This window comes from Semicossyphus pulcher, unplaced genomic scaffold (genome assembly GCF_022749685.1).
Source record: "Semicossyphus pulcher isolate SPU_LCO1_2020_fin unplaced genomic scaffold, fSemPul1.0.p SCAF_11, whole genome shotgun sequence".
In the NCBI taxonomy this organism is placed as follows: Eukaryota; Metazoa; Chordata; class Actinopteri; order Labriformes; family Labridae; genus Semicossyphus; species Semicossyphus pulcher.
This window is the reverse complement of record NW_027211615.1, coordinates 15,931,989-15,959,580: the sequence shown is the minus strand read 5'-3', so window position 1 is coordinate 15,959,580 and position 27,592 is coordinate 15,931,989. Positions and strand designations below refer to the sequence as shown.

Below are 27,592 nucleotides of genomic sequence, written 5' to 3'. Positions count from 1 at the left end.
TTTAGGATGAAAATATAAAACTCACATGTTCTCTTTATTTGCTGTATATAGATAGATGTACACCACTGGAGATTTGGATAAAAGCACACATAAAAAGCTCATGTATGTAGAATCTCAACACATGTCTGGAGGTGGAAACAAAACAAAAAACGGAAAAGATGGCGGATTACAAATCGATAAAAAACTATCCAAACTTTTAAACGGTCTCTAAATGGAAAACGTCACGTGTCGGAGTCTGTGCCACATACCAACCGTCTGCAGCTGCTAATAACCTCTGTATTCTGTACACTGAGGAGTTTGTACAAAATATGAAATCTACCATTTAATAATAGTTATAACATAAAATTTAAGTACATTATATGTACAATATTAGATGAAGCCTTTTAGCACGAGCTGATACTAAAAGACTGTTTTTTTTTTACAAAGAAAACAAAGCTTATGTCGAATGGAGAGAGCTCCAAAGAAGCCGATATTAAAGCCATTTCAAGAAGGACAGCAGTCAACGAGGGGACACGAGAAGAGGACCGAGAATCCCTTTTTGAGGTGTTTGTAAAATCCTTCGCTGAATGTTGTTCTTCAAGACAAACATGGAAAAAAAAAACAGATCAACGTGACAGCAGTATTATTTACAGTTTGCACATTCAGTTGAAACACTGACAAGAGGTTCTGCAGGCAAAGGAAGAATAAAAACCACAACGAAAAGAACTCGCAAGCATCCAGAAGCAGATCGAGCAGATGTCCGAATAACGAGCCCGAAACAGGGAGTGCAGGTCGGGGGCAGAGGGGGGGGGGTCAAACGATGTCACAAATGTGAAGTGGAATGGGACAGCGGGGGCACAGAAAGGGAGGCGATTTCCTCTCCTGCGGAGGCTAGCTCTTATCGACAGGCACCCACGGGAGGTGACCCCACACGCCACGACGGACAGCATCACGGATTTCAATTCTTTACTTTTTTTTTCAGTTGTGTTTCTATTTTCTTTCAAGTTTTATCAGGAAGTGCTTCATTTGCTGGAGCGGTTTGGGGCGACCGCTCTGCTTCTCTCCTCTCTAGCTTACGACAAATTAGACTTTGTAGCGTCGACGCGGAACGCACGTTGTCGGAAACCAATGTTTGTCAGTGATCTGGCGTTTTCTCGCTCACGCTGCTACTCGATTCTCGGTTGAGCAATTTTTTTCCCCTTAGACTATAAAAGGCACTGTGAAAAGAAAGGCTCATGTTTGACCTCTTCAAAGCGAACACACCTCACGTGACGAGCAGTCTGATCTCCAACACGTGTCTTATAAATAAAAGGGTCTTGCTTGAGAAGAGTAGAAAAAAAAGCGATCGGTTTTTGCGCCCCCCTGTTCGGCTTCTCTCAGCAACACTGTGGGAATCCCAGACGAGCGACTGCATCTCTCTGACCTCTCGACAGCCTCACATCAATGACTGCTAATTAGCATGTTTAACACACTCCTACCAGGGCTGGACGGGGGCAGACAACCAAAAATAAATCCCACTCATGGCTCATGTAACAGGCTGGACTCGTCCCAATGAGCGATCTGATGGATCATAACAAACCAGCTCAGCATTGATCAGGCTGCAGACACACACTGCGACCTGTGCGGACTTACACAATCAAAAGGGACTATTTAACTGAACTAATGAGAGAATTTGGCACCAAACTAGGCTTCAAAGATCTGCCAGCGCTGTTTGATAACACTTTCAACCCCGTCCTGATTTATGGATGATCAATAAATCTTTACCGCTAATGGGAACACGACCAGAGACAAACAGAGCCACAGATAAAAGGTGTTTCGCTCTGACGAGAGCTCCTAATAAACCATGTAGGAAAAAATGTCACGAGAAAAAAGCTGATATTAAACATATAGAAACTTGTTTTTTTAAGTCCTCTGTGGAGCGGACAGGTGGGGGCTCATATTATTTGTACAAGCACCTGACATCTATAAAGAAGAGGCAAGAAGAGACACACACACACACACACACACACACACACACACACTCATACAGAACAGAACACCTGAGAGAAATGACCAGAAGGGGGCAGCACAGCAACCCGAAAAACACAACAAGTGTAGAGAACAGGAAACCAGAGAAACGAGGGAGGAGAGATGAGCAGAGATGATGACACTACAGTGTCTCGGATGACGTTCAGGGCGCGGTGCGTGTCGTGGTCGTGCGGGACCGTCCAGCACATCGTGTCCCGATGTGCGTTTTTTTTTAGACATTTTTCCGTGTCAGGTGGAGAGGCGGGACAGTTCAGGTCTGTGTTTGTGCTGGACTGAGATACCAGAGTTGTGTCGTTGTGCGGGGCCTCTGTGGACCTGTGGTTCCTCTGTGGATGCTGCTGGTTTATGGTGGATCTGGGGGGGGGTCTCTTAGTGGCCGTCGTGCGTCAGCATCTCCTCGGCTCGCCTGTGCAGCTCCAACGCCGTGACAGTGCAGATGTCTTTGGGGAGTTCGGATTTCCTCCGCATTAACGGGCGCTCCCGGCGCTGATCTTTTTGGATCTGGACACGTGGAGACAGTGGACATAGTAAGCTACATTTTGCATGACAAGGATAAGTGCCACCCAAGTATTTAAAAGCCCAGTGCGGTCAAGCTTCAAGGTTTCAACTTGAGCTTTTCTGCCTCACTGGAAGTAGACCTTGCTACACTGCTTGCTACACTGCACTATACACGGACACTTCTGTCCTCACCTGTGTGGCTTCCTCCTCCATGGCCTTCTTAAGCAGGTTGACATCCTCCAGCAGCGGCCCGTCTGTCTCCATGTCTATCGGACCGTCTGGGCCGACTGAGTCGATGTACATCAGAAACTGTGCAGGGAGAGGAGCAGAGGAGGACTGGTTAAAAGTGTACTTTGCACTCTCACTGCCCTGGATGTTTATGTAATCAGAGAAGCAGCAGTGTCGCTGCGGTGTTCATTCATCACTAGATAAAACTCTCCGCTCACCTGTGGGTTTGACTTTGCAAGGTTCTCAATCTTCAGCCATGCCTCTTCTCTCTCTTTCCATTTGGCTTTCTCTCTGAGACACCAAACAACCAGAGTGAATCATGAGACACATCAAAAGGAAAAACATACTAATAATATCTACTGATGTCAGTAATCTGTTACGTTTGAAGCATTTCAGGAGTTCAGTTAACTTTCATGTGATGCTGACAAGCTTAGTCAGGTTTTCCATTACTAAAAGTGTTGTTTTCGATGACGTTTATAACCGTGTAATAAGAAGAAGAACTCTGTATCTGCACTGGAAACTCAGATGTAACATCAAGCTTGTGACCTACTTGCTCTTCTCGGCCCTGAACTGTTGGGTGCAGTCGTCGAACAGCTTCTGGTTCATCTCCATGAACAGTTTCAGAGCGTTGTAGATCAACCCGTGGATCGTCCTGCAGACAAACATTTTAAATCACTTGATTTATGTCTTTTGCATCATAGAGAGTCATAACGAGACAGATAACAGACATAGGCTCGAAGGGGAAAGTCGGTGCAGTGGCTCACTTGTTCCAGTGGGTCTTGGAGTTGCGGTAGAGCGCGGGGAACATGATGGGCAGGATTTTGGCGGCGTTGTCGCTGATCAGGCTCATGATGTACTCGTTGTTCCAGTAGTACAGAGCTCGCTCTGCCACCTAACAGCACAATAGATTATTACACACATATTAAAAGCACACTAGATCTAATTGGACGTAAAGCGGTGCGAGTGTCTGACCTGGAAGTGAGGGCTGGAGACACACTTGGCCAGCTGTCTGAAGAGCGGCTCCATGACTTTGACGAACTCTGACGGCTCGATGACGTCCAGGATCTCCTCCAGCTCGTTGAGGAACATCACCTCTTTTGGACTGTGGGTCTTTGGCCAGTACTTTAGCAAAGCCATCACCGTCTGTGCACAAAGGACAACGGGCTTATTAAAGGAGAAGACAGCTGATTTGTGCAAAAACATAATGTGTTGATGAGACGACAGGAGGGAGCATTTAAAGGTTTCACACATGTTGAGAGAGTTTAAGCAGAGAGGGCTGTGTGTGTGTAGCTTGTCTGTATAAGGTTGTATTAGGCATAAGAGATTGATGTCTGTTTTCTTATCATCTGAACTAAAATCCCAAAGGCTAAGCAACAAAATAGTCTACAGCCTATTCTCCAACCTGTTTTATTTTCTCTCAATTACTACAATACAATTCCCCTGCTCTTTATTAGGACCATTAGCTAATCTGGAGCAGACAGGATATTAAAGGATAATTCCATCAACAGCTTTAACAACATAACAACATTAATGCATTATATCTTACCGGCTCAGTGAGGGTGCTATCCTTTTCTAAGAACTGTACCACACAGTACGCCAGCTAAAGAGAGACAAACAACATGTTAAAGCAAACCTGCAGCACCGTAACAACGTGATAAGTGTTTTTAGAGACAGACAGAGAGGTTACCTGTGGGTGGTAAACACTAAGAGACTTGACTTTGTGTAAAGGCAGCAGAACTTTCAGCAGGAATATCTTGTGCTCTTCTTTCAACGGTAATGCAAACCCATTGATTATGCTGGAAGGAGGAAGGAGGTCAAAAATTAGTGCTCGAGTTGAACTAAATGAAAGTAGTAAGAGATCGTATAAAGGCAATCTGTATCAATACTCGGGCTGCACGATGAAGCGTTTCAGCATTGCAATTGCATCGCAGGACGTGTGATACTGAGGCAAGTTAATTAAAACACGTCAAGCTGCTACTTTAATGTTGCTCAGTCAAAAGGATTACTCGCCATTTTCTCGTTTTCCATCGCTAATCTACAAAAAAAGTCTGATGTCACATTAGTGCAGCTCTTCATCAGAGCACAGAGTGAACTGCTGTGCAGCAGTCTGTGTGTCACCTGTCTGTAAACTGTAAACAACCACGCGACGACGCTGCTGCTGTCACACATCACGTCGGTGGGATGGTTGAGTCTGGCTTTTAGGCCACGTCCACACGGAGACGGAGCCGACTTCGTTTTGAAAAATTTTTCCGTAAACACGCCGCCGTCTCAGGAAATGTTTGCGTCCCCACAAAACCGCTGAAACGCTGTAATATATACAACCGGCCTGTGGGTGGCGATGTAACGCAGCCACACAAATACAACAAACCGGAGAAGAAGAAATAGAGCATGCGTATAAGTGTAACAACAAAGAAGAAACACAAGCAGAAGACGATGGTGGTGGGGTTAGCGCATGCGCGACGTACGGAGGCGGCGCGATTCAAGAAAGATCCGTATAGGCTGTACACACGGAAACGCCCGGGGGTGGCGTTTAGGGATTTATCCACTCTGGCAGGCGGTTTCAAAAATTAGCGTATACGGGCTCCTGAAACGCCGGTTCCGCGTGGACGAAACGACCATACGACAAAAAAACTTTGGCGTTTACTCCTAAACCCGTCTCCGTGTGGACACGGCCTAAGTTACGCGAGGACATTTTGAGTGTGTGTATTGCTGTTAGCGGAGCGGCTGTGTTTACCGTCATAGGACAAGTCGTGAGGTTGTGTGCGTCGACGGGAAGTAGAAGACGGAGACTGAGCATTCATTTTACAAAGTTACAGTCACCGGGCTGGTCACGCTGATTAAACAAACATTAGAAACGTTTGATGACATACTGTAAAAGTAACACAATTGGAGCCCACGAGTCTTTATTTATTTATTCATAAAAAAAAACGTCACCTTTTTTCCCTACTTTTTCACGCTGACGGTGTCAGAGACGCTGATTTCCTAAATCGTGCAGCCCTACTTTGTATCAATCCCAGCATGCCCATTTAATCATTTACTACATTATTAAAAATGAACCACAAACAAAACTGGACCCTGAACCATCAACACCAGGAACATTTTAACGGCGCACCTTGCAAAAACATCTTACCTGCCTAATATTTCCAGTAATTCTGCTATTCCATTATGATGTTCAGTCTCATAAATGAACCTGGAAAACACAGACGCAGTGAGACATCACGCTGGTACATGTTATAAAACAGGCATTCGTCACAAACACAGCTCAGCTCACTCACCTATAAAATATGTTATTAATCTGTTTCCTAATGTACGCTCGCAGGCCCAGGAACTTTCCGTAGATGCGGTGAAGAGTGGTCTTTAAAAAATCTCTTTCCCTGGGGTCTTCACTGTCGAACAGGTCTAAGAGCTGAGCACAGAAAACAAAAGGGTTCATGAGACACGACAAACAAAGATAGAGACAATCGAGCGTCTTCATGTGCTCACCTGCATTACAAACTTCTGGTCAATATACTTTTTGGCTATGTTTGGTTGAAAGTCGGGCGACTCTAAGAACCGGAGGAAGAATTCATAGACGAGCTGCGGACAGAAGAGAAGAGGTTAAAAGACGTACACACAGCTGAGTGGGTTTGTTCTACAGGGAGCGTGTGTGTCTGCCGTGCACCTGTAGATGTGGCCACGCAGCCTCTAGCGTGGGCTCGTCCTCCTCCGGGTCAAACTCGGCACCCGTGGGGTTCGATGATGGCGGCAACGTCCGAAACATATTCACAGAAAACTGGGGAAAAGACAGAGAGGTCGGTCAATTCAACAAGACGCTGAAAATCCACTTTCAAGCTGCTGACACACAAATCAATGAGAGAGCTGCATTGTTAAAGTGCAGGATATCAAATCCTGATTTCTCCACTGCGCTAGAAATATAAGAGTTACTTTGTGTGTGTATTTGATATTGATTAGCCTTGCATGGCACAGTCATAAGCAAATTAATCTGGGAACCCATCGGCTATCATCTGACGATGATACAGCCTCTGGGAGCAATGGCACACATTTCGGGCATTCCGGTGTAGCCAGCGTTTAGCGCTAAACGACTTACAGTGAAGACGTCCTTCTCCATGTGCTGCATTGTTTACAGTCCAGTTAGCAACTAACAGATATGCCAGCAAAACGAACACCATCATTTCTTTGTTCATTAAATCCCCCAGAGGAGCACCCGTTCATCTGTTTCTGGTGAGTCTCAGTTTCACTGTAAACTGTAAGTTACACAGAGGCTGCACTCTGGCTCACTTCAGCGGTATGAACCCGAAAAAGAAACAGTTTACTTGAAATTAACGGGTCTTAAGTTTGACGAAATGACAACATTATTATTAAGTCAAAATGAAGCTATGTCAGGTCCGTCTTCAAGAGGAGAAGAAAACTACTTTTAAAATGCTTGTTTGTTGAACGGAGGTCGGATCGATCATTTCTGGTGCATTCAAGGAAGCTGGGAATTCTAAACGCTGAGTGGCTTTCGTGACACAGCGTCAAGGGAATTCATCTCAAGTTGAATTTTTACACAGATTGTTAGCTGTTAGCATGCAGATGTCTGTTTATAGAGATCAATAAGAAGGTTAATCATCATCAGATCACGCCGATGGGAGCCGGGATGTCATTACGGCAGATTACGTTCCGCCTGCTGACACGTGATTGGTCAATATTCCTTGGACACTTCCTGTATTAAAACCTGGTCACAAGCCAACAGATTCTACATTTTTATGTAGAATCTGTGAATAGAGATTGTAAGTGTATAAATGTGTGTGTGAATGGGTTTATTAATTCTTCACTTAAATATGAATACAAGCAACACTGATGGAAAAACTGATGGAAAAACTTCAGATGGACAACTGTTGACAGCTGAAAAAATGTACCAGAAACCCACAAAACAGTTGTCCACAGTGTTTGAAAAGCAAACAAGGTTTATGGCAATCTGTAACTTATCACACGTCACAACCTCTTGAATATTACAGCAAACGCAGTAAAAATACCTGGTAAAACAAACACTTGTGTAGCGTCTGAGAAACATCTGAGCTTTCCACTAAAAACGTTCCCTTAAATGATTTCCAGTGCTCCACTCATTGCCCCAAACTGAGGGACATGTCAATGGAAAGACTGTTTGTCATATTAAGTTACCATTAAACGAATCCATCTTCATAACTTGTCTTCAAAATGTTACATGAGAAACGTATCATACTGAATACTCCCTCTCGTGTCGGTCAGCATTCTGTTTCAGTGGCAGTACCATTCATCAAACTGGGATGCATCCATCTCTTTCCCTCCTCTCCTACTCTCGCTGTCCAGACTGCACACGACAAACTCCCTCCTGACTGCAGCCAACCAAAGGTCAAAATTCCCTCCTGCACCATCATGTTTATATTCTTAGCACAAACCATTCCTTATTTCCCCCCAGAGGGTGAATCTAAAAGCCACTGTTGTCTCCTCAAACATGCCCTGAATGAACGAGAAAATGATAAGTACGGCCTTAACATAAGAATACGCTCTTTATGCTTATAGAGGAGTTTGTCGTGTCGATCTCCAGACTTTGATGATGAAAGGCGTCGGCGGACTTCAAAGCGTCTTTGTCTTTAAGGGGGCAGGGGAGAGGGGCTGCAAGGAAGAAGAGTTTATTTTCATGCTGATTTGGCAGCTCGGTTGCATTTTCTGCTGCACTGATCAAATACGGCCACGACGAGGAGGACGAGGGGAAATTTGCACCTTGTTCATCCGCAGTTTATCGAGTCAGGCCTTTGATTCACATCAAAGGCTTTGTAATGTGGCTCGGGAAAGCAAACCCGGCAACGTGAACGCGTCCAGGCAACAACCTCAGAGGAACACGTCGCTGATGAATGTACAGTAGGAGCTCAGTGACAGCATGCTGAACTGAATCAACACTGAAAACTACATGAGCTGTTAAAGGAAACAGAATATTTGGTTTTAACGATTAAAGGGAAGTTTCGTTTAAGTGGCACAGATCTCTGGGTTCAATCGGAGGTCAGTTGCTGCTTGTTACGTAACTCGTGCGAGTTCCCTGTGACTCAGAGAGGAACCGACAACGAAAGACTGAACAGGTACTAAAAGTATCGCTGGCAATAAAAACCACAGTACGTTCGCTTCCCATGGTACAGAAATAAAACGCACACGAAACATAAATGATGCGTCTTTGTGACAAACAGCAGATCCTTTCACAGAGGTTAAAACAGTCAGCTGCCTCCTCGGGATCACAAGTCACATACAGCCGAGGCTTATTCACAAGAACGTCTCTTATTACTTTATAGACCATTAAAGTAAATCCATACAGTGTGACATGCCTACTGTGCTGCTACGCTCATCCGAGTCCAGATAAGGATTATAGAGCTTAATAATAGAGCTGATTACAGAAAACAGGCCTGCACTAGCTGCAGGGTACCAGTCCTTTATTATGGCTGTCAATTAATTAAGTAGGAAACAGGGATGAATAGCATCCATCCATTATGTATACCGCTTAACCTGTTCAGGGTTGCGGGGGGCCTTTCCCAGCTGTCATAGGGTCACAGGGCTGACACATAGAGACAGACAACCTTCCGCAATCACACCCACATTTGGGCAATTTAGAGTCACCAATTCACCTTACAAGCATGTCTTTGGACTGTTGGAGGAAGCCGGAGAGAACCCACGCATGCATGGGGAGAACAAGCAAACTCCAAGTACCAAGCGACTAGTCTGATAATGAATTGCACAATGACTCAGCTCTTATTTAACTATCAGCTCTTAAATGTATTTGGAGTTTCTTTTAAACATGTGCTAACTAACACATCCGTCCAACATGCCTTCTCTTCAAATGCTCGCACATTACCGACGTGCTCCCGCGATAAGCAAGGTCTGCTTTACAGATCTTACAGGCGGTCCTTTTCTTTGCAGCGCTGAGGGGGAAATGCTTCCAGACTTTACAAGTTTTAGGATACGATGGTGTTGCATTGGACGCCGCCGTTTTGCTATGTTTTGTTCACCTGTTGCTTCCCGGTTGCTGTTTTGCAGGCGCAACTCTCAGCAGAGATAGTACAGATGCCAGATGGCTCACCCCTCAGCAAACTGAGCTCCGGAAAACGATGTTATGTCCCCGCACAGCATGATGACGTAACAGACTATTGCTAATCCTAATGACTAGTAAATCTCTTTTGTACTCTGTATAATTGTTGCATTAAACTATATTTTAATTACAAGGTGCTGCAATGTTTAATAACATCCACATCTTACTTTTTTAAGCACTTACACGAGTAAATAGTTGGAATAAACTGCCCTGCCATGTTTCAATCCTCGGCCTTGTGATATCTTGGGGTTTCCTCTGCACCTGACTACAGCTGTTTGTAGCTGGATTTTGAAACAATACAAATGATTGTCACTTTGTTTGTTGTCCATGTTTCACCCTGCGTGAATACTGACCACGTGAACCACCTCCGGGTAGATGGGCTCTGTGATGACGTTCCTGTTGTGGGTGATGTACTCCACCATCTCGCTCAGCGCCGCCCGCTTCACCTCCTTCCATTTCAGGTCGCTCAGAGGGTCGGACACGAAATCGAAGAGGACGCAGCACTGCCGCAGTTTCTGGATGAACAGCTTCTCCTGCTCTGCGAGGGGAACATCTGCGAGACAGAAAAATGAAGGAGGGTTACGTCAACAGGTGTGCCATGACATCATCGTGTCTGAAGAAAAACATGGCGTTACATTAAATATTAAGTATAATAGAGTGGGTTTCATATGTACAGAAATAACACACATTTTCCTCACAATTCAAAGGCAGTTAGTAAATCTGTGTTGCACCTGTGCAGACTCCACCTGTGTGCTTAAGAAGCTTTGTTTGTAACCATGTTAATCAGTGCCTCCTATCATCTACCTCGCAGTCAGTGTTAATTTGCACTAAACCCTCCACATTATTCAGGTTGAGTACGGCTGTAATTTGCTGCTGTGGAGTTCATGTGGTGACAAGTGAGAGACTTAATTTAAAGACTTCATGAATCAATAATTTAACCTTTGGCTGACAGTGTCAGAGCCTCTGCATAAATGATGCAGAGCTCCGAGTCTGCCTCCGGGATCACTGAGCCACACCTGTCTGTGTGAAATCATTAACGTGCAATTTAGAAATCATCACACGTATTTGTAGGTGCCGCGCTCGCCGCCGATGAGCCGGCCTTTATTCTGCGCCAGCGTGAGCGCATTATCACCGCAACAGCAGCTGCTTCCAATTAATCAGTGATTGGCACCAATTAGGCACGACGCTCTTACTCAACATAATGTGCAATTTGCCGAGCAGTCGGATAAACATTTTATGAAACACAAAAAGGGAGTTTTAATAATGTTTTGGGCTTATCTTAAAATATATCAAGACTTTCAAACAACCCTGTGTACACTCCTCTGTGGCAGTGCCAGAAGCTCAGAGCTCACGCGCTAAATACAGAATCAGCGAGGAGTTTGGTTCTGCACTTTGGAAGCGTTACAAGTCGGCTCCCGGAGGACCTGGAGGGCTTTCCCAACTTGTAAGCAGAAAATGTGTCAGACACATAAGGTGCTTAAGGCCAAGTGTGGCTTTAAAAACAACTAAAAGAGCCATTCTCAGACTACATGTAACTGAGCAGTGATTAGAAAACAGCTATGTGTGTGACTGATCTGTTTCACTTCATAACATTGGTCCGAAAATAAGACGCTTTTTGTCCTGTGACATACATCTGAAAAAGTGTGATCGTCTTATATTCGGGGTCTGGACTTTTAAAGGCCAATGTACTCTTGCAACAGCAGACAGCGCCCTTCTTCTTTAAAGCAAGTGAACCGCACATGACTGAGGCCAGCTGTTACTGAAAAACGGAACGAAGGTCTGCCCGTTACCAGAGCTGTCATCCAGCTGTTTCAGGACTGCTCTACAGACAGACCTCACCTTAATGGGTAATTATCATTTGAAAGTAGGGATGCACGATATTAGATTTTTTGCCGATATCCGATATGCCGATATTTTACAACTCATTTAGCCGATTACCGATACCGATATTTTTTACCCACACACCTAACTGCAGAGATCATCAACTCTCTTCTGTATTGGAATTAGCGTACAGTATAATGGTGATACTCTTATCACATTACAACGGTCGGGGTGACGGGTCTTGAGATGGTTAGTCAAGTTTGTAGTGTTGAAAGACTTTGCCTTGGCTCCTCCTCGCATCACCGAAGCTGAGCAGTCATTGCAAATAGCAGTTTTGCTTTCTATTTCGGACACTTTGAAAAACTTCCACACCACGGACATTTTGGCTTCTAACTCTCTCATGCTGCAGGTAGACACACGTGACGTCATCACGCTGCGCCACGCAGGTCTTCTTCGCGCCGGGGACATCGCGCCGAGGTCGGGCATTTAATCAAGTATGCAGCAGCCCATTATTTTATCGGTTAATTATATCGGCGGATATCGGCGTTGGCCTTTTTAAGCCAACATCGGCCGATACCGATGACGTGCCGATAACATCGTGCATCCCTATTTGAAAGGCATTTTATTCAATTCAAATGATAATTTAATCTAAAAAAATACAGAAACATGATTTTATTTAAAAAGGTAAAATAAAATTGTTTTCTTCACAAAAACAAATTTGGTCTTTAAAAAGTCTTTTAAAAAATTAGTCTTGAAAAGGGGGGTGATCTTACAATCAGGGTCGTCTTATATTTGGGCCAATACGGTAAATACATAATCTGTTGTGATGCAGCTTTTGAGTCTTTTGAGGCATTAAATCCAACATACGTCCTGAGACTTAAAAAACATGTAATCCAGTTCAACCTTCCTACATGGGAGCATTTACCTGCTTGTCACAGCCTGTGATTTATGAGTCAGTTTGGTCTCCCATTAACAGTCTGCATGAGCACTTCATGTCATCATTGTGACCACAGGCACAGACAGGACTTTAGACCAGGGGCTGACCACTGCTAATCTAAATTGCATGCAGACTGCTGCTGTCCTTACACTGGAATCATATGCTGCTGATTTGCTAATCCAATCAGCTGCAGTCGAGACGTGTCAGCTGCACGGACCATGGACAACGTGCTCCAGGCCAATTGGAGAATACCCAACAGCAACCAGTCAACACTTTATACAACACTGTTAAGAACCATTTTGTGTTATTATGTTAAAACAAGACTAGGTCAAAACCTAGTATGTGGCTGACTGTGACTGTCTTTATGAGGCCGATCACAACGTGTTTGGAAGCAGGTGCGCTGCGGACGCAGGTGAGGACAGCAGACGAAGTATCCAGAGCCATACAGACAGAGAGTCACGTCAGTGGATGTCCAATATGCTCCATGATCCACCATTGCGATGTCACAACTCTCTCTCTCTATGGCTGTGAAAGAACCGTCACTCAGTCAGTCAGTCACATAGAGACGCGTGTGTCGGGCTGACCCCAGCGGTCATAAGCAAGAAGACTAAACAAAGTGGAATTAGCGCAGAAATATATTTAAAATAAAACTTTTTCAATGTTGTAAATTGTCAAAAGGAAGTTCTGCAAAACTAGAAATATATTCTTATTATTCAACCTCAAACAAACAAGACAAAGTTCAAATAACATTTAAACAACGTAAGATAACAAAAACAACAACAACAGTAATCTGTACTGGGATAAGTCACGATACGATACGCAACCCACAATAACGATATATCACGATACAGCGATTCAGCGATAATTGATACATTGCAAGACAATCATTTAATGATAAATCACGATATCTGATTCACTTCTTCAACCAGTTTCCATTCACGTTACCCTCATTCATGTCCCAAGCACCACTGCCAGGATTATGAAGTAGTACGTTTGTAAATTAAGATATCAATATGTGGCGCCAGCCGATCCATAATTCTATTGCAAGACAATATATTGCCTTACCAGTATTTTGTCCCACCCTATGAGCTTGTGGATGTCATACCGTTTACAAGACTATTTCCCAATTTGGTATGGGTACGTTTTCATAACAGGAAACAGACGCATCATTGACGCAAACAGACTTCTACAGAAAATCCTCACACTGATAAGACTTTCAGAAGGCTTCTTTTCAGGTGTCATTCTGTGTCATTCTTTCGCATCATCTCTCTGTCAGCAAACAACATGAAGCCATCTTTTCAAACCACTTAAAGCAGATGTACTCGTGCAGGTGACATGTAAGCAGCTGTATGTGTAATGACAACACAGCCGATATTATGATAAGTTACAGGCTTTCTGTCGGGGCACAGGTACGACCGTCAGAGTTCACAAAATGTAATTACAAGTCACTTCTAAGAGATGCTCAGGGCCGACTGCAGAAAGGAGGTTGTGCACACTCCCACACAGGCTCCAACTTGAGCCTTGGACTGACAGCACCAACAAGGACTCTCCCTACACCTCCACGTTTCTGAGTCACCGTGGCTCTGCAGGTATTCAGTGCATAACATGAGATGAAGCTTCCTGTGTGTTACCTGAAAATGCCATTTAATAATCCTAAAAAAATACTCAATAAAAATGTTCGGATTCCTGAGGACGAGAAGTCGAACAACTTGTCCTCTGAGCGTGTGCCTTTAGGGCTCGCTTGTGCAGTACAGTACCTAACAACAGGGAGTCAAGCCAAGTGATTACAAAACATTTCGTGTCTATATTCAGACTCAGTGACAAGTCTATCTGTAGCTCTGCAGCAACATCGTTCTCTCTGTGTACACTACAGGCCACAAACAGGATCTAATGGAGCGTATCAGAGGACAAACGGCTGGCAGTTTGCTTCACCCCTGAGCTGCGGCTGCGACGTCCCCGGAGAGACCTGATGGGGATGTTTTGTTTCAACATCATGCTTTTAAAAGGAGCTCCTGTGAAGCTCCTGCTACAAGGCAACATGACACTTCTGGGGCAAACCTTCTGTGTCCATTACTCTACTGTTCCCCTGCTCCCTCTCCGGCGGACGCGGCGCCTGCAGCATGTGTCGAATTTAACTGAAAGTTTTGACCATCTGAACGTGTAAGAAGGGATTTAAAGTCTAATTCAGCATCACCTGTAACAAGATAAAACATAGACGCACCAATGAGCGCTGTCTCATCAGCGCCTGAGTGCCAATGAGGTCTTCCAGCTCCCGTTACACAACAGCACTAGGGTTTCTGAGGCGGCCTAAAATATTAAGAGACGTGCTGTGAAACTGCCGACTTCACACACGGGCCTCTCTGCACGGATGGGCAAATAACCTTTACTCATCTGAAGGCTCCGGATGTGCGCGCAGGAAAACCCTCCTGCTGGTGATTTATAATTGATAGGTGATTAATAAACTGGCAACAGGGGCAGGAACAGCTGTTTCAATGCAGACATAAGACAAGGACAGGCGCTACCATGAGGCTCCAACTTCTGTACTTAAAACCAACACCAGCAATAATATGCTGAATGTTCCAGGTATACTGCCTTATCTGTGTCTGCAGGAGGAAGTAATACATGCACAAACATTAGCTTTGAACGTGCAACACTTAATGAGAAGCGCTCGTATCCTCATACAGAGCGACTTTCTGTTCCCATGCTCAGCACTCGCTGCAGGTTGCAGCTTTCAGCTCGTGCGGTTAGAGGGTAACTAGTGCAGCTGCAAGCGGCTCATTTCATCTCAGCTGACACCAAATTCATACACACAATACAATACAGATGCACACACTGACAACAAGCTTTGACCTCGCTTCCTATGACATCAGCAGTCTTGATGGGGGGATGGGAGACTGAAAAGTACCACTCTCTCTCCCTCTCTCCCTCTCTGACTCGAGCTTAGCTATGCAACGTCTTGGCAGAACCCTTCCTCATTGACATACAAACACAAACCCCCGCTTCCTTTTCTAAAAATACTCCGTCCACCGACACAAAGAGGAGAACGCCTCTCTCTCTCTCTCTCGCAGCAACTTTAAAGAAAGTCGCCCGACGCTGTTGTTTCCTTCTGCAGAATCCTAAAGTAGCTTCAGTTGCTAAGTGGCAACAACATTCCTGCCCATCTCCCCTTGAAACACACAAACACAGAGCAGCAGAGCAGGCGAAAGCTCCTGTTCTCACCTCTAAAATGCATGAGGGCCACAGGCTGGAAAGGCCCGTTAGAGCTCGGCGCATCCAGAACCATCCCGCTGGCAGCTCTAGTACATGCCAACATGAGAGAGCGGAGGCAGGAGACAGGGGAGGAGAGGGCAGCCCGGGCTAAGGCGAGGAGCCAGCCTCCATTTTAGCACGAACACTCGGAGCAGAAAATGAAGCTCCCCTGCTGCTGGAGGGAACCAGCTAGTTAGTGATGTCATAGCCGAGTGCAGCCGCGCGGTTGGCTGGCTGCGATCACATGGGCTGGGGCTGTCGGAATAAATAAACATGAGGGAAGGGATTGGCTGGTGGGCCGAGGGGGGGGGAAGGGGGCGGGAGTGTTGCTGTGATTGGAGCGAGAGCAGGCACATCTGTCAAGAGTTTTAAAGCACAAACTACTTCTTCAATTTATCCTGCTTTGTTTTACAAAGACAGGAAAATACACATTCTTATGGCTGCCATAAATCAAAGGAGAGGGAATGCAGCACCGCTCGTTTTTCATGCACAAGCCTAACACATAAAAACAACCCTCAAAACCACAGCTGACACAAATTAGAAGACTCAAGTCCTCTAAAAGTGACACACGTGAACCACACGCCCGAAGCAGGCACGCCACAGAGCGAGTCCAGACGTGATTCTTTGCACTATAGCTGCGAGATAGAACAGCAACAGCAGACGTAAACCATTAGCTCTGCACAGCACAAGACACCGTGTTAGCTAAAAGCCCTCTTTATGTGTGTATCTGCGTGACAGATGGCTCTTCGGGACCACAGCCTGAGCCCAGGTGTATGTGACAGAGGAACAGGAAGGCAGGAAGTCTCAATGTGAGCAGCACAGGATGTGCATATGTAGAGAGGCAGCGCTGTGTCTGTCTCAGCAGCGCCGGGGACAGAACGGTGCTCTGTGAGGCCGTGCAGGAAAAGGGCAAAGCGTCTGCAGAGAGGCACACGCACTAAAGTCACACTAGCAAACACCATTTGCATCTCTTAATAAGTAGCATGCAAATGCAGGAAAACATTTGCTGCACTTTCACTCATTATATGAGGGGCTTTCCATAACAGCCGGTGAGAAAGTACATTATGTAATACTCGTTATTGTCACCATAATATGTTTGCTTATTTATCTCTTAACTGTTCCAGTGTAATAATCAAGGACAAATTAAGCGTATACCTTATTACGCACAGATAGTGTCATTTTTAACCATCTTTTCTTTTTACAAATCATGATCTGGTGCTTTAAATGTTTCTCCTGTTTAGCAGATGTAACTTTAGGTCTCGATAAAAAAAGCTTTTATATAACACAGTTGGGGGATTTTTCCAGTTTCACAATCAAAGCACTGTGTTTTCAGGTCAAAGAGACACTGTGTCAACAGTTTGTGAGCACAAAAACGGGTTTTTAAAAGCAGCAGAAGTGGTTCAACACAAAACAAAACAAAACAGCGTGTCACAGCTGCAACGTTTGCTTTAGAGGTGTCGCGGTGGGTCAAGTGGGGATGTCACGTTTTGTTAGAGGACCTGATTTCTGTTGTTGGCTCGTGCAGCTCCTTTTCTCCTGCTGAGCTCTGCTGCCCAAATGTTACAGTAGATTTGACTGCAGAGTACGAGTGGGACAAAATATTGACATGGCAATATATCGTCGTCCTGACTCGTGCAAGACAATTACCCATAGGCTGGTGCTAAATATCGATATTTTATACGACAAATATACTGCGCTCTGAACAGATTACCCTGCGATTTTGACTCACCGCGTCACTACTTCACGACTCCTCACGTTGGCGTTCATCACATGAATAAAGGTACCAGAACAGAAATCAATTGGCCAAAGAAGTTAATAAGATATCTATCTATATCTATGATGTATCATTTTATGATCGTCTTGCAATATATCAATTATCGCAGAATCGCTGTGTCATGATGTTTGTCGTATCATGAGTTACCCTGCGATTCGCTCCCAAACTGCTGAGTGCAAAATAAAACGGAACATTATTTCTCACACATTACAGCTGATTTCATCTCGCCTGATTTGTCATTTGAGCATGTGCTAATTTTTTGCTAGTTAGACTACTCTTAAAGGGCCAGTTCACCGATTTTCAACCTTAGTCCTATCATGCTATGATGTTGAGCTTGCTAAACTACACTTCCTCAATCTAGGACGGCTGCCTCCGATGGCATGTCTCGTTCGAAATCGTCAGGTTTGAAATGTAGACTGCAGACCTGAAGATTCGTTAGACGATCAACTGGTATATTCTCATCGTATTTCGGATTCTATACCGCTCTGAGCCATTGCCTGCAGCGCAACGGTAGTATTTCACTCCAGCGTCTCTCGCTGGGCCGTTCCTTTCAGAGGGAGGGGTGCAATGCACGCTGGGAGTTGTAGGAATGTAGAGTAGGCGAAACAACGAGCTGTTTCTACAACTTTCTCCACAGCTATGGCGCCAATTTCAGATATTATTGCTTCTATCGATTACAGAGAACACCGGCTTTGACTGACAGTCCAGGGGTGAACTGCTCCTTTAAGAAGCACCTGCATGTTTGTTCAGCAATGTCAGACACCTTCACTGTAATACAAAAATGGGAATAAATATATTTTGAGTACAACGATCTAGTCACAAAATTCAACAGTTAGACAGAACTCTAGCATCAAGTCTGGCTGGTGCTAATATATACAATAGTGGGGTATTTCATCAGCAGGGTCTAGTCTGAGCATATAAAGGGCTCTTTCTTATCACTCTGTTGGCTAGTCATGGGGCCATCTCCCATCAGTACATCTGTTGTTCTGACTCAGACGACGCCAAACACACCCACTTGTTACAAATACTCCCAGAACGCTCCTTTGGCACATGCATCCATCAGCCTTGAGCTGTTCAGTGTGTCTGTGCTATTCCCAGCCGTGCAGAGAGGGTGAACTTGTGAGGCATCATGGGTCCCGTCATGGTAGAGATGGAGAGTGAGCTCGCTTGTGTTATAGAGAACATTCTTTACATCCATCACTGACAGCAGCGAACACACAGCCGAGTGCTTCATTTACAGGTCTGCTGATCTTCAGCGTCAGTCTCCTCTGTTAGAAGCACTAACAGCTCAGATGGAGGGATGGACCAATCACAGCCGAGGCTTTTTAAACAGTAGTTGGATTTAATTTTCCCCTTAAGCAGCTTCCAATGACAGAAACACGGCTCTATCAGCATCTGAGATCCATTCTCATTTATCGGATTTCTCTGAGATTTATAGGATGCGACTCATTCTAATAAGTCAAGTCATGTTCATTTAGCTGCTGCGTTGAGCTGTACCCAACTCACATTATTTTAGTTTAGTTAGACAGGCTGTTCAATATGTTCAGGGCCACACCAAACTCCTACATCAGCCTTCATCCATGTTTACCTACAAGACTGAGTTCAGGGTTTCCCTTAAGGGCCAGCTGTTGGCCTTAAATTGAATATTTAAGCTGACTAATTTCTTGGTAGTTAGTCACCATAATTTTTACTTATTTAATTGAATAAAGTAGCGATGCACGATATTATCGGTACGTTATCGGCCGATATTGGCTTAAAAATGAACTATCGGACATCGGCCAACACGCCGATATCCGCCAATATAATTAACCGATAAAATAATGGGCTGCTGCATACTTGATTAAATGCCCGACCTCGGCGCAATGTCCCCGGCGCGAAGAAGACCTGCGCGGTGCAGCGTGATGACGTCACGTGTGTCTACCTGCAGCATGAGGGAGTTAGAAGCCAACATGTCCGTGGTGTGGAAGTTTTTCAGAGTGTCCGAAATAGATCGCAAAACTGCTGTTTGCAATGACTGCTCAGCTTCGGTGATGCGAGGAGGAGCCAAGGCAAAGTCTTTCAACACTACAAACTTGATTAACCATCTCAAGACCCGTCACCCCAACCGTTGTAACAAATGTGATAAGAGTATCACCATTATACTGTACACTAATTCCAATACAGAAGAGAGCTGATGATCTCTGCAATTAGGTGTGCGGGAAAAAAATATCGGTATCGGTAATCGGCTAAATGAGTGTAAAATATCGGCATATCGGATATCGGCAAAAAATCCAATATCGTGCATCCCTAGAATAAAGTATCCTGGCGAGGAGAGGAGACCTCTGAAGATAGTTTGGCACACAGTTAAACCTCAGCGGAGCGCACCAGCTGGGCGTTAAAAAAAGGTCTAGTAGGCATCTACTATATGATATATATCTGACAAATATATAGTAAAAAACAATTAGCTCGGGTGGGCACAAACTTTGAAATAACTCCTATAAGAGCAGAGTCACTCCGAACCATACTCACAGCTTCAACAGCGTTATCACAGCGAGTGAGTTATGTTTCTGTTTTTGCTTTCTTAGCATGTTTGACAAGGGAAATCTCTCTCATGAGGTGTGGGAGTCTCTTCCTCCACCACCTGCCGGGGTCACAGAGGAAACCCTTCCCTGAGACTTGCCTTATCCTGTTTTGAGTGTCTGCCAACCAAGAGCAGCAGTGCCACTTCAAACTTTTGTACCCGGCCAGACAGCAAAAAAAATGACTTTGTAAGTAGCATGGCGGTAATATTACGCATTTTTGTCCCAGGGGGTTTGACTCTACTTATGTGTTGCGTAGACTTACTGGTCGTACAAGCTAAGTAAACACTATAGTACACTCACCGTCTGAGCAAACACTTTTACAGACACTCTGTTTCTATAGAAAGTGACGTAACACCTGTAGTAACTGATGCAACGCAGGCTTTCCTTTAGTAACCCTCTGAAGAAACCACGGCAGACACTATAGTTTAATCTCTCACTCGCCCTTTAAAGAGATAAGAGTCTGGAACAGGTCACAGCTGAAGGGGAGTGCAGGAAGTATGTCATAATCCTGTCACCTATCATCCTGTTATGAGACAGAGACTCATCCTCCTACGTGCGAAACAACTTTGAAATTAAAAAGAGAACCTGCAATCCAAGAACAACATTAAAACACTAATCCTTATCCTTACTAAGATGTAAAACAGCTGACTAATGTCCACTCATAAAGGAGTAACTCAGATTTTTGGTAGTTTAACCAGCAGATGGCGACAGACTCTAGGGGACAGACGCTCCGTGGCAGGACAGCTCCTGCTCTAAAAGAGAACACATACAGAGGCAACAACTGTTGTTCTTTGCTTTTTGGCAAGAACGTTCACACTTGAAACGGACCACAGTAAAATAAACAGGCCTCTGTAGGGATTAATCTTCTGTATACAAGCTTCAATCACGCAGATCTCCTGCAAACATCCTTCCAAAACACTGATTCTTTTTTTACTTTGGCGGAGCGTTATAAAACAAGCTCGCCATATCAGGTCTTCAACTGGAAGCGTTTAAATGACAGCGCTGCCAATGCAAATGCCTGCACAGTTAAAATGTGGACAGGCAGTCCGTGGGAAAGGCCTGCTTCTGCTCAAGGGGGGTTTCGGTCTCACTTCAACCTTGTGGCTCTGCAGGAGGAGCGGCTCTCGGACATGTGTTTCCATCAGGAGGTGGCGAGCATGCCTGGAGTAAAAACAGGCCGAGCGAGGAGCGTGTTTGGACAGGATCGAGTGATAACAACTTCTGGGCCCTCGGTGGGATAATGCTGTGCAGAATGTAATCAGAGCTTTTGTTGGGGTGTGAGAAGGGGGCAGCCGTTATCAGAAATAAAGTTATGTTTACTGCTTTCCTGCTGCTTTGCAAGGGTCACAGCGATCAATTCAGAGGTACATTACAGCTCCTGTGTGTGACCATTAATTCTAATCTTACATGGCGCACAATAACAACAGCTGCTGCTGCATTTAGTCACAGATAGTAACCCCACTTCTCCAGTTGGCCGAGCGTTCCAAAGAGAGGAGAAACATTTGCAAATTCTCCTAGAGGAATGTGGACTCTGCTCTAGTGTTGTAGAGCAAGTAGGGTAATCAGACTTACAGAATCACTCGTTTTAAATAAATTTTTTTACATCTACAAAGTGGGCTGCGTCCTACATACTGGTGCGACCAGTATACCAGTATCAAATGCAGAGAGAGGTATGTTATTGTGTGACAGTATTTTAATCAGGCGATGGCGCTATCATCTAGCTAAACCTACGCTAAAACGTCTCCTATTTACATTACGCCGCAGTGCTGATTACCTCGCTGTTTTAAGCCAGGAAAACTACCTTGGTTGTTTCTAGCGCTTCGTCACCAACACCGTCATGATCGCCATCGCAGCCGCCACCCTCGCAACAATCAGTGTCAACGTAGGCTGCCAGCTACCGCTAGCTACAGCGCCGCTAGCTAGATTGCAAACTCAACATGGCAAAAACAGATGGTAGTATGTGTAAAGAAAATAATGATTAAATGAAAGAAAATAAGGGATAGACCGATTATCGGCGCCGATATTCGGCATTTTGACGCATATCGGCATCGGCCTTTTTTTTTTTTTTTTTTAAATCTGAAGGCCGATAAGAGATTTTTTGGCTCTGATGCATATGCTTAAAGTTAAGTGTTGGAGTTTGTATTATTCAAAATTTTGAAGCCAACATTTTCACTTTTACTGCAAATGAATATCGGCTTCAAATATCGGCTATCGGCCTCGTTGACTACTAAAAATCCGTATCGGTATCGGCCCTGAAAAAAACATATCGGTCTATCTCTAAAGAAAATACATTTAAATAGTGTTGAAATGACTTGTATGTACATTTTATTAATAAATAGCCCCAGAAACAGACTGCGTCTTAAATTCCGGTGCGACCTATATTCCGGATTTTACGGTAAATAAAATGATTTTAAGGCCTTCATTTCTGCAGCAGACACTAAACTCTGCCTCTCATGCTGTCAGTCTTATTTTCACTTTTATATGCTAATCAGTGTCTTTAAAAATGCTGATTTGCAACCCATAATGCTGTTTTTTTTGTACACAAGGTTATATAAGTGTTTTCTAAAAGGCAGCGGGCAGCATTGTTCAGTGTATTGATGCATTCATGCATACACAGTAACATGCATGGAGGGATTACAGCAGCACCCCCTCCTCTCTTTTCCAGCTGGTGCTACTCTTGCACTGAGCTTTAAGTAAACGTCCTCATGCATCTGCAGAAACCTGCACATTTCTCTTCCACACAGGGAGGAACACAGAGGGAATATGAGTTTAGCTGCCAGACATTGCTGGTCACTGGCAACATCCTGAAACACAGGGACCATGGTATTAAAGCTTTATCTCTGGATTACCACTAAATATAGACACTTGGGTTAAATCCAGCGCAAAGTCCATGCCATGTACGTCCTCTGTTTGTTTCCTTGTATTGCGTAATGTCATGCTCAGCATGGTATTAAAATGAGAGTGATGCAGCGGGGATAGTTCATGGATATTTCAGTGTGGAAAGAGAGAAGAGTGAATAACTGAGTGCGTACCTGCAGGTGTGCAAGCCAGCGAGGCCTGCACTTATCTGTGTCAAAATTACAGAGATTCCTTAACCAGCATACCTTCAGGAGAAGAAATACCTGCATATTTTTAGCTCCTGGGTTATTTCTGAGTCGAGATTTCAAAGTGTCTTAACTTCATTATTCTTTATGGTGTGATTGGATGACAGGTTGTTGTCTCGGCGCCAGTAAATACCTTTGAAAGCTGGCAGTTTCTGCAGCTCCCTGTTGTTGCTCAAGCTGAAGCGAGAGGAGCTCTGCCTCTTGTCCTTTTTGACAGGTGTCTGGGAACCTGGCTGCTTCCCCTTTAGCAGCTGCGTGGTGGGAGGAACACTATTGCTCGTCTTCCTGTTAGAGCTCTGTTGAGACAAGACACAAAACCACATTAGTGACACAGAGGTAAAGCAAACATATGTGTGCACAGGGTGAAATTAGGCCTTTAGAAATCTGATTAAACTACGTGTGTGACGCCAATGTCCAAGAGCCTTGCTTTATATAACTAAAGGTAACACTGCGTACAGTACATTAAACTGGGAGGAGAGAAAACACTCTGCTTCTGTCTCAGCTGTGTCACATAAGACCCAGAGGGGTTTCTGGGGCTGGGTATAATCCTGATTCGGGTTCAAACGAATGTAGCAGGTTTCTCACAGCTGGTCCCACCTGCCTGCTGGGATCCATTCATCAACACACACCTGATGTCGCACAGCTTACTCCATTAGATGCAGCTGTGGAGCTGTGTCCGTCTGAGTCACAGGGGCATTATTATATTCATTTAAGACCAAGCACAAGCTCGCCACAGTGAGCAGCGCTACAAGGAGCCGGGCTAGCAGACAGCTGTCCTGTCAGCTATGCTTTTCTAATTCAATGCTTTTAAAGAATCTCACTGATATGCATGTTACAAAGACAGAAATTGAAGCCTTCCTTTATATTATACAACATTCCCTTCAGCTTTAAACACTTACAAAGTATATGGAACAAAGAGGAAGGGCGGGGGTGAAACAACAGCTTGCAGCCCCAGCGATTTCAATTTGACCGAAGCCTGGTGCAATAGTACATCTGCTACACGGCTGCTGACACAAACAGCAATCCTGTTTGCTGCTACTGCTTGCCATCGCCCAGCAAGAGACAGCTCGAAGGCAGGGTTAGAGAAACAGAAATCGATTCAGAAGGGAGCAGGTAGCGTCTTTATATCTGACAAGCGTGCATTTTTAATGTAACATTTAACTGGACAGGCACTAATAAAAGACGAACAGGTGGTAAACAGGCCTCACAATATGAATATTGGATGTCGGGGAAAGAGGAGGACCACCTGTCATGACAGCCATAAAACGTCAAGAATTTAGACGTTTCTGAGAGAAGGAACAAGGATCCAGTTCTTTGTGTGTACACATGCAAACAGTCTTAGAGTCGAGGACAATCATGAGAGCAGTGTTTGAAAACAAAACTCTGCACCTGGTCCCACGGGTGTCTTCATACTGTTAACAAAAGCAGCACAATAATGTTACGTAATGCTTCACACCAGATGCTTATGCTGCTAAAACAGGACCAACACAAATTCTGACAGTTTGCAATGCTAGCTGAAGGTTACTCTGGCCTTTCCAGATGTGACCATATCCAAGGAAGCGAAACAGCTGGTCGGTAAGTACCATATGTGGATTGGTAGCTACCAGTTTACCTCCTGAGCACTGCTGGGGTGCCCTTGAGCACGACAAAAACCCCGGTAAGCTATCGTCTGAGACGATATAGCCTCTGGGGACAACGGTGAATATGTTGGGCGTGTCCGGCTCATTTAAAAGTATCACTCATAGGTCATGTAGAGGCCTCAGTATTAATTCAGTATGTTTCATAACCAGCTAAAAGCTTTCAGACTAGTTTCATGTGTGCATGTTAAACAACAGGAAAAAAAACAATGGATGTGAAAAAACTAGAGATAGACCGATATGGTTTTTTCAGGGCCGATACCGATACCGATTATTAGTAGTCAAGGAGGCCGATAACCGATATTTGGAGCCGATATTCATTTACAGTAAAAGTTAAAATATTGGCATCAAAATTTTGAATAAAACAAACTCCAACACTTAACTTTGTTTAAATGCCTTTAAGCATATGTTTATTAAACAAACAAACAAAAAACGCCGGGAGTTCCCAGGGTCAGCAGCATCTCTTATAAAGTTAACTGAAAATTTAAATAAATAAATAAATAAATAACTTCCTGAAGTTTTATAAAGTAAATAAAACAAAGTTAAATAAAATTTGCAAAGAAATGAACTCTTATCGGCCGTCAGATTTAAAAAAAAATTTTAAAAAAAAGGCTGTTGCCGATATGCGTCAAAATAACAAATATCGGCGCCGACTGCCCACCCCCACGATAATCGGTCTATCCCTAGAAAAAACACCACCTGAATGAAAAAATATTAATTTCAGCCAAGGGGATTAATAAAGTGGATTATAGGTGGGCAGTAAAGTAGTAAGAAGGGCATGCCGTGCAGAAAGGCCAGTATTTTTTTCGTAGCAGTATTAAAAAGTATATTCCTATTAATTTAAAGCATTTTTTAAGCCGAGCATGACACGTAAACACCCCAAATAGTGAAGAAACCTCAGTGAACTCTTCCAAACTTGGTGTCATCTACAAGAATTTAGCACCAGGTTCTCAACAAACAGCAGCATGAGTCAGGAGAAGGGCAACTACGATCCAGGTGCGACTCAGTCCGGTCAATGCTGTGGGAAACGCTCTACAACTCACACACATAAGCAGCACATCGCGTTGATATAGATAGTAGCTTTGCAGGCAGGCACATCAAATGCCTCAACCTGCAATTGCTTTCTCAATACACTTGATTACAGCTGCAACAACACATCATGAGTCGGGTACATTAAGATATTTTAATCACAGTTGGAAGTTGACTCACATTCAGTATAAGTGTTTGAGTAGAGCCTGATGACTTTTATACCACAATGTTTGAACAGCTGCAACCAAGAGATCAAAAAGTTGCTTGCTATACAACAGAACTTCACAAACATCTTTGTATTCATAAGAGCTGGAATGATCCACCGCATGACAACAGATGTGTTGGGACGGATCACAGACTGGGTAAGTGTAAATCAGAGCAGTATCTGGTTTAGACAATTATAGGTGCACTTTAACCTAAAATAATACGAAAAATGTATTAACATCACATGATTGTTTCTTTAAAAAAATCACACAATATGAACTCTTAGAAAAAAGGAGGCTGAATTGCATTATTTTGCACAGATATTTTAATATCACAGCCACTCCCTGTACTATTTATAAACTGTGAGTCACATGGTATAGCTCAATAATACTGTTTTTATATTAATTATATCAGATATGAAAAATAATGTGTGTAGCATTTTGGCTCAGTTTCAGTTCAAAGTTGCTTGTTGATATTTTACTGTTTTAATTGTGTATCTGATCTGAGCGTCATAGACCTTCCCTTGAATCACTGCAATGGATACACACAGCACTGATAATGCAGGGGTGTGGCTTGATGTAGTATTATGTTAATAATATTCCAGTTCATTGTCATAAACAGAGACTATGTGATATCAGTGGCATTTGAGCTTGTGTTAGATTAAGTCCTACTGTCTTCCTGGAAGTTTCTAGTAAAGTGTCCAGGTGAGCCTACCTCATGCTCTGTGTTCTCCTGTCCTCCACTCTTTCCCACTTTGCCAGATTTGGGAGACTCCTGAAATAAAAAAAGTTTGAATACATAATTCAACAACACATAACCAGATAGGAAAGGCTGACAACATACGTAAGCAGTCTATCAATGAATACCGCCATGCAAAAAATCCTATCTAAATATAGCATGCCTGCCCACCCAGTCTCACACTCCTGTTTGAACACAGTCTGCTGCTAGCTACCGATACTTTACACGACCCCGGCTTCAGCACAAACAAAGATACAAAGTGCAATCATTTACACACAAATTGTCTGAAAAGGCATACGTGTTCAAAGTTTACTAACCTATCTCACTTCTCGATGAGGGCGCTTTATTTTAACAAGGCAGCAAAACGTACCAAGTGCTAACATGCAGCATAGCGGCTAGCTGGTGATGATTGCTGCTACCGTTAACAGTTAATGTGATGGGACACCGCGCTGATTGCTAAATGTCTTCTTATGAAGCCGGTTTATTAATTAAAACACTTAAATTGCACCTCATGCAAAGTTAAAGTCCATCCACCATAACCTATTTGAAATTCTCCAACTCACCTTATCTTTCTTTGATTTATTCGGCATTGTACAACCGTAGCCGCCCTTGCTCCCCTCTCGGATACTCCACAACCAAAACCTTGACAACTCTCAGGGCACCACAGCGCAAAGCGGTTCAGCCCATCCTCGCCCTGTGATTGGCTACCCGA

The 27,592-nt window shown here is 44.0% G+C and overlaps 1 protein-coding gene across 2 annotated transcripts; it reads right to left on the bottom strand.

The window, feature by feature from the left end:
- Window positions 1–27,509, bottom strand: LOC138612839 (serine/threonine-protein phosphatase 2A 56 kDa regulatory subunit gamma isoform-like). Of its 2 annotated transcripts, XM_069686324.1 has the most exons (16): window positions 27,444–27,509; window positions 26,857–26,916; window positions 23,406–23,568; window positions 10,180–10,379; window positions 6,395–6,505; window positions 6,217–6,309; window positions 6,009–6,139; window positions 5,864–5,923; window positions 4,421–4,529; window positions 4,280–4,333; window positions 3,706–3,876; window positions 3,498–3,625; window positions 3,284–3,385; window positions 2,952–3,024; window positions 2,698–2,814; window positions 1–2,508 (listed from the first exon to the last, which is right to left on the bottom strand). In XM_069686324.1, exons 1-16 carry the CDS (start codon window positions 27,468–27,470, stop codon window positions 2,377–2,379), a joined length of 1,731 nt encoding a protein of 576 aa, XP_069542425.1. In that variant the 5' UTR covers window positions 27,471–27,509; the 3' UTR covers window positions 1–2,376. The 2 variants fall into 2 exon arrangements, with proteins under 2 accessions (XP_069542425.1, XP_069542416.1); XM_069686315.1 differs by lacking the exons at window positions 23,406–23,568; window positions 26,857–26,916; window positions 27,444–27,509 and adding an exon at window positions 15,804–15,922.
- Window positions 27,510–27,592: the final 83 nt, after the last annotated feature.

Coding starts and splice junctions, on each gene's coding strand:
- LOC138612839 (XM_069686324.1), bottom strand. CDS start 27,470: ATGCCGAATAAATCAAAGAAAGATAAG. Junction 23,569..26,856: donor AGGAGAACACAGAGCATGAG/GTAGGCTCACCT, acceptor TTGTCTCAACAG/AGCTCTAACAGGAAGACGAG. Junction 5,924..6,008: donor ATTAATAACATATTTTATAG/GTGAGTGAGCTG, acceptor TGTGTTTTCCAG/GTTCATTTATGAGACTGAAC.